General features: G+C 45.7%; 1 protein-coding gene across 1 annotated transcript in view; it reads left to right on the top strand.

Moving 5' to 3' along the window:
- LOC103268869 overlaps positions 1–10584 on the top strand; it is a 36451-nt gene that overhangs the window by 2265 nt on the left and 23602 nt on the right. The window contains exon 2 of the mRNA XM_021716794.1: positions 81–226. Coding sequence (XP_021572469.1) covers positions 81–226 — 146 coding nt within the window. The remainder of the gene's footprint in view (positions 1–80; positions 227–10584) is intronic.

Here is a 10584-nt window from a genome sequence, read left to right as displayed (position 1 = left end):
GCTCGGGCCGAGCGCTGCGCCCCCCGCCGGCGGGAGGCCGGGTCTCCCGGGTCTCCCGGGGCGGCGCCTTCTCCAGGCAGTCGCGGCCCGGCCGTGAGCGGCGCGCAGCATGGGCAGGTGCTGCTTCTACACGGCGGGGACGCTGTCCCTGCTGCTGCTGGTGACCAGCGTCACGCTGCTGGTGGCCCGGGTCTTCCAGAAGGCCGTGGACCAGGGCATCGAGAAGGTGAGGCTGAGCGGGCTGTGCGCGCGCGCGGTTGTGTGCACGCGTGTGCGCGTTTGGGGCGCTTCTGTCCGACCCCCGCTGCAGCCCCTTCGCAAAGGAGCCCCGCGCCGGAGCAGCCCCGCGGGCCCGGGCGCTCCTCCCTGGGCTCCCGGGCTTGGCAGGCGAGGGTTAACGCGGATGGGGAGGGGGGCGTCGCCGCTGCTCCCTCGCAGCGGTAGTTGGGACCGCGCTTCGGACTTCTTAAAACGCCCCGCCCTGGTTCTCCTGTGCCTCTCTCCCCGCTGCCTCCCTGTACCCCAATCTCGGCCGGGCCAGGCTTGCCTCTCCTCCCACTTCCTGGCGAGACCGACCACAGCAGAGGCGCCCTGGAGAGGCCGGTTGCGCAGGGTGCAGCCGCAGCCCTTGAAGTGGTGCGGGGCTGGGCGCGGGGTGGGCGTGCGGCCTGTGGTGCTCTCGCTTTCCTGGCTGGGCAGGGCGGGTGGAAGGCTGGCCAGGCCTTTGGGCCGGTGCTGTTGTCTCGGTCGCCGCCTGTGCTCAGCGCCGCCTCGGCGGCTTCGAATCTCCTACAGACAGGCTGTGTTGCTTTGTCTCCCTGTGGATTCTTGTTTTCAGCCAGCCATCATTTTCAGGCACTGGATGCAGTGAGGTCCCTGCAAGAACCCGAAGCTTCTTCCCCAGACGATGGGACTGGAGACTTCTCCATCTTTTGACTTCACTGGCCATTTCTTCTGCCCTTTCACCCACACCCACCAAGCTGTGTCCAAAGAGGAACAAGAGAGAGTTTCTGGGATCACTTTTTCCTTAAAAAGGGAGGGGGGAAATCATTGCGAGCTTAATTTCTCCCACTGGTCTGCACTTGCTCTGGCCAGACCAAAAAAAGGGGGGAAAAAAGCCCAGGCTTAGTCCAGCTTGAGTCACTGCACTCCCGGGTTAGTAAAGCTGTCTTATTCCAGGTGACACTGGATATATTCTTTCTAGAATAATCAATTACTTGAAATCTGGCAGTTAAAGGTAACTTTAACGACAACAACAAAATGATGGAAAGGCATAATTTAATTTGTTCAAAGTTCCCATTGCCAAGGAGGACAAGGCCTACGATCTGAGCTCCTCAAAGATCACTGTATCCCAGAGCACTCATGTTTGAGGGAGAAGAAATGGAATCCTTTCTCCACTCCTGTCCACATCCAAATCCATGGCAAGATGTGTTTGAGGATGTAGGTAAGCTTTTGCTTTGGATGACTAGGTTAAGCAATCCAGTTGTAGACGAGATGTGATTTTCTTGTGTGGCTCTGAAAAGCTGTTTCAGGGGAGCCCTATGGGATGAGTGATCTTCCCAGTGCCTCAGATTCCCTGTGGGCCTCAGAGTCTTTGTAGGTCGCCATTTCACTGGGGGAGGGTGGCTGTAAGGCAACTTGGCAGGGGCCTGAGTTTGTGTTGATATTTCCGAGTGGTTTTCTCGATGAGGGATGGAAAGTATACTTTCAGAACTGCCTGGCCTCAGCTAAAAAGTGCTCCGCAGTGTGCTGTAGGAAAGTAGAGGATGGACTGGTTTCAGCAGACAGACCTGGGAATTTTGTTATGTACACAGAAGTCAAGCATTGCTACTGTGCTCTTTCCTGGATTACCTGTAGTGTGGCAGGTGGCATGGGATAGTGGGAAAGAGTGAGGACATCGCAGGTAAGCACTCCTGAGTGTGAATCCTGGCTCCACCATGGACCAATTGGGTGACCATGGGCTAGTTGTTTAATCCTTCTTGATTTCATGGTTTCCCCATTTGTAAATAGGGATAATGCATATAGAAAGGTTATAAGGATTATTTGAGAAAATGGGAATGATTTTTCTGGGATGCACTATAGTTAGTGCTTAATAAGTGATAGAAATTTTATTTTTATTAGAAGCCACACAAAGAAAATTCATGAAAGTTGGAATCAGACTCCCTATGTTCAAATCCTAGCCTCACCATTTACAAGCTTTTTGGCTTTGGGCAATTTACTTAACTTCTCTGCGTCTCAATTTCATTACTTGTTAAAGTGAAGATGTGGGATATTAGCTGTCTTGGGCACAGCCACACATATGCCATGAAGCTCACAAAGCTGAGACTTTGGGTCTCTCACTCACCCTCCCAGAGCCTGATCCTGTACCCAACACTAGCTTATTCTTAGCAAGGTCCCCTCAAATGGTGTCAGCTTCAAGACCCACAAAACCTGATCTGCCTCTGCCTGTGTGTGATTGTGGAACTAGGTGTAAAGCTGTAGTACAGTGTCAGGCATGGAATATGGGATCAGTATAAAAGACTGTCGTCATTATTTGCATTATTATTACCGTGGACTGATTCGTTCATAATTTTAAGGTAGTCATAATATCCACTCTGATGCTGACAGCTCTTAGCTTTTTTTTTGAAGATTGTCGGTGCCCTGGCTTGTCTACATCAAATGGGAAGAAATTCAAGTGAGTAGGTTGGGCTACTTGTGGGAAGCTTAGCAAGATAATTCCTATCAGAAGAATGTGTTTCAAGTGATAATTGTACTTGAACCCTGCAGTGAGCAGAGGTAAGAGAGACTTTTATTTTGGCCAGTGAATATGGTAGATGGAACAAGACAGTTTGGTTCCATTTATGGCCTCATGGTGCCTACCTGGTGTTGGCAAACCCTGTAATTATCTCTGCTTCGGCTTTCTCATTTGCGGGAGAGCATAGTGGTACCTCCCTTCTGCCACACTCACCCCGGGGGAGATTATGAGCATTAGTGAGGCCTTCTCCAGCCAGCAGTCTGTTTTCCTCCTAGGGCCTGGAAGGAAGGACTTGAAGTTACATTTCGTGTGGCAGGCCAGCTAATGGTCTTGACACCTAGCACAGGGCCTGGTACATGCTACATGCCTGTTGACTCACTTGTGATCGTTTTAATGGAAAGAAGAGTGTCCTGAGAACCAGCAGAACTGGGTTAAAATTTCCTTTTCATCCCTAAGAAATACTTGAATTAAGCTGAACACACAGAGCAGCACATTATTTAATCCCTCCAAACCTCAGTTTCTCCAGTTGGAAAATGGGGATAATAAGAATGCCTACTTCCTAGGGTTAGCACAAGAAGAAAGGGAAATGATTGCTGTCAATCACACAGCGCAGAGCCTCACCAGTGCCTGAATGGTAACATGTGTTACTGTTTTTAGCTACTGTGTTTCATCTGTGAATAGAAGCTTATATAGAAGCTAAGCTTTCTTCCAGCTCTAACCTTCTGAGATCCTATGACATGGGCACCTTTATTTAAGAGCAGCTGTGCATCTCAATATTAAATGTGCCCTCCTGATCCCTACAGACGCGGTGACAGGTCAACCATCTCTCAGTAACAGGGATGCAGAACTGGCCAAAGTCTGGACTGGCCAACAAGAGTTGGGCTGGCGAGGGAACCCGTGAGGGGGCAGGGGACTTTATTCCTGTTACTTCCTCTCCACCAGCCAAGGAAGGACTGTAGTATTAGGTCTCAGGAATGAGGCAACAGGACAAATACTCTTACCTCCGCCTGCAAGAGAGTACCAGCTGCTTTTTTGGGGGAGCCATGGCAACTTGGGAGCTGTTCTGTTGATGTCTCAAAAAATAGGACAGCATCGCTGATAACCAAATAGCTTTGATTGGTGCATATTTCAGATCTTCTTTTTAAAGGTTCCATCAGTAAACCTTTTCATTGCTGTGCATGTCAAGACAATCAACTATATAAAATCTTAAAGGCTCCTTTTCTGATCATCTGCTTCATCTCCTAAGTTGCCTCTAGGCAAAGTTTTAGAAAGAGGTAGGAACTTATTCTAAGATTTTTCTTAATCAGAAAAAAACTCAGAATTACTTAAATCTGTTATTTTATTGTCAAGGAAACAGGCTTAGGGTAAGTGACCTACCTAAAACCAAAGGTAGAGGCAGGCAGTTAGTCATGTCTGATACTGAATTTCAAAGGTGACTGGATGTCCGGGGTAATCCCACCTGGTTTATTTGTACCTGTTGTTCTGGCATAATTACCAGCACTCTCTCCTCTAGGAGATTTTTGGTATGGACAGCAAAGTCTATGCCCACTCCACCCCCCAGCCATGCCACTTTATCCCCACAGACCACACTGCCTCCTTCTTGGCATTGAAGAAGAGCAATGCTCTCTAAAGAGCCGAGGTCTGCTCAAGCTAGCTCTGGCAGGCAAGATAGGATGTTTTTTCTCTTCTCAGAAATGTAAGGCTAGAACCTCAGCACAGCAGGGCCCCAGGAGCATGCAGTAGACAAGGGAGAGACAGCAGGAGCCAGACGTTAGGTGTCTTCTACTCTGTCCTCTGCTGTCTCTGCCAGGGGCTTTCTTCCTCTCTCAACCTGCCCCAGCTCATTACTCACCTCAGGTGTGCCTGGCCCCACCTGTGTGTGGCTTGCTGGTTGCTGCACCTCCCATAACATGCTCATCTCCTCGTTTCTCCTTTGCAGGTGTGTAACAGGGTACTGTGATTGGCTCAGCCCAAGCAGGAGTCATAGGGCTATAAACAGAGGCAATATCATTCATTTCCTCATAAGATTCTTTAACTCCTAAGCAGAATTATTCAGTTCCTTCCCGGTTTTTAGAAGTGTGGTCCTGTGATACCAAAATCACATTGTGTTTCTTTGTGTCTCACGAGTTCATGTTGACCACAAGTGCATCCGTGATTGATGATTATGGCAGTGCAGTAGACTGGCAATTCTCGTTATGGTCCCTAGACCCCAGGGAGAGGCATCAGAGTCACTCGTGGAGATCTGGAAAAGACCAGTTCCCAGATCTGCTGAATCTGACTGATTAGCAGCAGGACCCAGTGAAGGAGATGATCATGAAATCCATGCATGGTTTGCAGATTGACTATTTTAGCCATGTCTTCTTTTTTTTTCTTTTTCAAGGTTGTTTTGACTTTTAAAAATTATTTTATTATGGAGATGTGGGGTACAGGTCAGGATTAGCTACACATGTAGGCTGCATGCCGGTTGAAGTTTGGGCCTCCAACTGGTCCTCACTTCCCCTAGTTTAGGACCGGGTACTCGTTGTGTTGTGATGTGACCCCCCTCCTTCTTCCCTTCCTCCCCTGGCAGTGTCCAGTGACTACCAATTCCTCCCTTGTGCTAATGCGATTAATGTTCGGGTCCTACTTCTGAGTGAGAACATGTGGTATTCAGTTCTTTGATTCTGTGATAGATCACTAAGTAGGATGGTCTCCAACTCCATCCAATTTGCTGCGAAGTCTGTGATTTTGTTCTTCCTTATGGCTGCATAGCACTCCATCATGTACATGTACCACATTTTCTTTACCAAGTCTATGTTTGATGGCCAGTGGGGTTGGTTCCATGTTTTTGCTCTTGTGAATATAAACATGTGGCTCTAAACATATGTGCAAGTGTCTTTTTTGTAGAATGATTTATGTTCCTCTGGGTATATTCCCAGGAGAGGGATTGCTGGATCATGGAAGGTCAATTTGTAGTTCTTTTAGGAATCACCACACTGCTTTCAATAGAGGTTGAACTAGCCTGCACTTCCACCAACAGTTGTAGAAGCATTCCCTTTTCTCTGCAGCCATGCCAGCACCTGTTGTTTTTTGACTTGTTAAATGATAGCCGTCCTTACTGGAGTTAGGGGGCATCTCATTGTGTTTTTTATTTGCATATCTCTGATGATTAGAAGGCAGAGCATTTTTTCATATATCTGTGGGCTGCTTATATAGCTTTTGAAAAGTGTCTGTTCTTGTTCTCTGTCCACTTTTTAATACAGTTGTTTGGTTTTTTTCCTTTTGGCTCATTTGAGTTCCTTGTAGATCCTGGATGTTAGGCCTTCGTCAGATACATGATTAGTTAATATTTATTCCCTGTTCTGTGGGTTGCTGCCCACTCTCTTGATGGTTTCTGTCTACACTTCTTGAGATGGGAATTCTAGTTGAGGATGTTACTACTAACAAATTGTTATCAATCTGTAAGTTTACATAAAGGAAAGACTATTTGCAGGAGAGGGAGGGGTGCTGCCTGTGGAAATCATTTTGCTTGACTGTTTAATAAATGGCAAGATTTCATTCTGTCAAGCCTCAGCAAAGGGGCCATCTGTTCTGCCAGACATTTGCTTGTTTCCCAGGGAAGATCCACAGGTGGAATTATAAGCTCATTAAGAAAAACATGCTGGCCAGTGACTCGACCATCAAGATATGTGCTCTCCACATATGAGCTACGAAGGAGAAGACCATTATTAATCCAAGTTGGTAACCAGCCAAAAGCAACCAAGGGAAAATAAAGGCCACTTTGGGTGTTTGCATTGTGTCTAAACATACTTGTAGGTGCGTGCTTTGGCAGTCATTCTTGTGTTTAGCAGATGTGTCCTGAGGGTGTACCATCTTTGCAGCCAGTGCTGAGAGTGGTGGATACAACAGTTAGCGAGACACAGCCATGACCCTCACAGGCTTTGTAACCCAGCTCACACTTTTTGGCCTCTTGCCCCTTCACACCCTTAAAAATTGCTGAGAATTCCCAAAAAACTATGTTTTGATGGGTTCTATCTCTTAATGTTTACAGTATTACGAATTAAAACTTGATAAATATCTTAGATAAATTTCCAAAGCACGGGTGTACACAAGCACATATGCCAGTAACTTTCAGAGTAGTAACGTCATTGCCTGTTATGTGGCCTCTGGAAAACTCCACTCTAGAGAGAAGGTGAGAATGAAAGGCAGATGACGTCTTACAAGTTTTAGGAAAATCGTTTTGACCTTGTGAACCTCCTGAGAGGGTCTTGGGGTTCCCCAGAGATTCTCAGATCACACTTTGAGAACTGCTGACCTAATTTTTATTTACTTAATCATTCTTATTTTCGGAATATTTTTTTAAAAATACATGCTCCCTGTATTACATTCCTTTAAGGCCCATTTGAAAGCTATATTATTAGTGTTTTCCAACCACCAGGATTTTGTTCGTTGTGTTTTTCATGCTGTGTTCTTTTACCTTCCCCCAAGTCCAGTGTTAAAAGCAGTTTGAGCTGTCGTGGATTCTGGTTATGTGAATCTCTTGTCTTGTCCCGTGTGCTGATCAAACTCGACAGGAGCATTTGCATCTCTATAATTGAATTATTCGATCTTCCCTTCTAGCCTCAGCCCTACAGAGATTTTCAGACTGTATGACGTAGTGCGGTATTTTAATCCAGCTTGAAAGCTCTCTTTGAAGGTAGAGGTCCTGTCATATTTAGTTTGGTGTCATCCTCTCATACGGCCCAGTGCAACATCTTATACAAAACAGATGGTCAGCAGGGTGCTTGGATGCATGGAAGGAAGGATTGATGAAAATTGCATCTTTGGGAATTATTCTGTTTGCGTGTTGTGTAGTTTCACATTCTGTCCCACATTGTGTAGGCCAGTGATCACATGCTTGCCTCATTCATATACCTTTAAAATCTGGAAATGACACCCATTGTTCCAGACTTCCAGCTGGAAACACTTGCGTGATCTGTGGAGCTGGCCACATCAAGGTCTGCGTGGCAGCAGTCTGGGCAGGTCGAGGCTGGACCCTGGATGGGACCTCCCTTTCCTGTTCCCATGGTCTTAGTCCATTCAGGCTACTGTCACAAAGTGCCAGAGACTGGGTGACTATGAGCAACAGACATTTGTTCCTCGCAGCTCTGGAGGCTGGAAAGTCCAAGATCAAGGCCCCAGCAGGTTCTGTGTCTGGCGAGGGCCTGTGTCTTCAGAGGCAACTGTGTCCTTACTCTACACTCACATGGTGGGAGGGAAAAGTGCGCTGTCTGGAGTTCCTTTTAGAGGGCACTGATCCCATGCAAGAGGGCTCTGCCCTATCGCCTCCCAAAGGCCTCCTCCTCTTTATACCACAACTCGGGGGTGAGGATTTCAATTTATGGACTGTGGGGGTGCAAATATTTAGACCACAGCACCCATTCTCCTTCACACCTTGCTAGCTCCCAGGGCCCGGCAAGGGTGCGCTTTGTTACTGTGCTTGCTCTGTCATCTTTCTGAGAGCAGAGAACTGTCTTGTGTACCTTACCTGTTTACCAAGAGAAGCTTGAGAGGGTCACATGTTGAACAAGGATGACAGTGGGCCTAGTTCTAGGTAGAAGAGAATGCTATTACTAAGGTTTGACGTGCAAGCCAACGCTCAAACCCACAGCCTGTGTCACTCATTTGCCTTACCCATCTGGCCTCTTCAGCATCTGCATTTTACACCCTTTTCAGAGTGAGCGAGGAGGAAGAATTCTATTGTTACAGTAATGTAATATTGCATTTAATACAACTGACCAAATATCAAAACACCAATTGGTTTGCAAATCCCACCAATTGGTTTGCAAATCCCACTCATTGCAAATCCCATTTTTCTAAATGTATTTTTTAATTGACAAGTAAACATCGTATATATTGTAGGTTATTTATGGCATGCAACATGATGTTTTGATGTATGTACACACTGTGGAATGGCTAAATCAAGTTATTTGACTTATTCATACCTCATATGTCTCGTGTTGTGGTGAGAATACTCAGTCTACTCTCAGCAATGTTCAGGTAGACGATATATTGTCTATATAATGTCCATGAAGTACATTAGGCCTCTTGAACTTATTTCTCCTCTCTCATTGAAATTTTGTGTCCTTTACCAACATCCCCACAATCCTCGCAATTCCCATTTTAAGGTTATTTCCTTCTTTACTTTACTCAACAGTCATGGACGGAGGAGGTTACATAGACAGGAATAAGCTAGGGAGGAAAGCATCACTTATTTCAACTCTGGGAGATATAATCACAACCAAACAGGTTGTTAGACAATGAGACTGACTGCATGAGTGGCCTGCAGAGCCTGGGCATTGTGTCCATGGACGTATTTCTTATTTATTCACATCTCAAAATTCTCTTTCTTACCTACTCACTTAACCGCTCCCTAAACATATATTTTCTCCATTTTCACCTGGTTCTGTGTTTAAGTTTCCATCTGGTAACTGTTTTTTCTCCCTTTAGGCATGCAGTTCTCAACATGGCTACACATTTGTAATCACCTGGAAGCTTTAAAAGTTAGGACCAGGCATGGTGGCTCATACCTATAATCCCAGAACTTTGGGAGGCCGAGGCAGGAGGATTGCTTGAGACCAGGAGTTCAAGACCAACCTGAGCAATGTAGTGAGACTTCGTCTCTAAAAAAATCAAAAGCAAATTAGCTGGGCATGGCTGCACGCATGTATAGTCCCAGCTGCCCAGGAGGCTGAGACTGCAGTGAGCCGTGATCATGCCACTGCACTACAGCCTGGGCAAGAGAGTGAGTCCCCAGCTCAAAAAAATAAATACATATATAAATAAATATTTACTGTAGTGGGTGTTTTGTAGCAGGAGGTTTTTTGGGAATAGCTGTTCCACCATATTGTCCAGTATGTAAGTTATAAACAGAGTAGCAGCTCACTCATGAACTAGCATTTGAATCTGAACTGTCAGATCGCATTAGCTAAAATTCGCTAAAATTATGACAGTTGCAGTTAAAGCAAAGTTAAACAGAGACATTTTTTAAAATGTGAATGCCAGTACATTTGTTTCTGAGTTAAAATAAGGTCAGGAAATAAGGGTGGAATGCGAATGACAACTTGTTTCTTTTAGCTCAACAGAGAATAAATATGTTGTGGAAATTACTTCAATTACTACAAGAGTCTGGGTGAGGTTTGGTAAATTTCAGGAAGCAGTTTTAAAAAACAAAGCAAACCAATTGGTGTTTTGATATTTGGTCAGTTGTATTAAACTGGAGTCCAATGAGAGCCATCCATACACTGTTAGGCCTGATTCTCCAAGCTGATCGGTGTTATTCCTGGATGAATTTAGACTGTGCAGGTGGCAATGGGTATGCTTAAATTGTGTTCAGTTAAGTAGCACTTCATTGACCTAAGAGAGCAGCCAGCAGTGCTCTTGAGACTTAAAGCTTTCTTAAAAAGTATAAACTGATTCCCATCAAACTGTAATGCAATTTCCTGAGTGCCTATTTTTTATTATTTGGAAGTGGCTTACATCGGGACAGCTGGTTTAACAGCCCTCATGGTGTTGCCTTCCCGAAAGATCACGGACATGGAGGTAATGTGTACTGTGGCTGCATTAAGGTATGTCAGGGCTCAGCAGCCAAAGCTAACCCAGCCTATGTCTGATCCCTTGTCTACACAGCAGGCAGAAGCCTGGCCAGTGATGCCATGCCCCTGCACATAACTCGGAGAGTCTTCTGACCTGCCTTGGACCAGCTGTCTACCAAGCTTCTGTTGGGTAGAAGGTTATGCCTCTTGAAGGTTTTTTGTTTGTTTGCTTGTTTACTTTTGTTTTAAAATAGTCTCATACATGGTAAAATCAATTCTACTTCTTCAGTAATTCAA

This window comes from Carlito syrichta, unplaced genomic scaffold (assembly GCF_000164805.1).
Source record: "Carlito syrichta isolate Samal-C Ts95f unplaced genomic scaffold, Tarsius_syrichta-2.0.1 Scaffold308948, whole genome shotgun sequence".
NCBI lineage: Eukaryota > Metazoa > Chordata > Mammalia > Primates > Tarsiidae > Carlito > Carlito syrichta.
The sequence above is the reverse complement of the archived record's forward strand: the minus strand, read 5'-3'. Positions and strand labels throughout refer to the sequence as shown.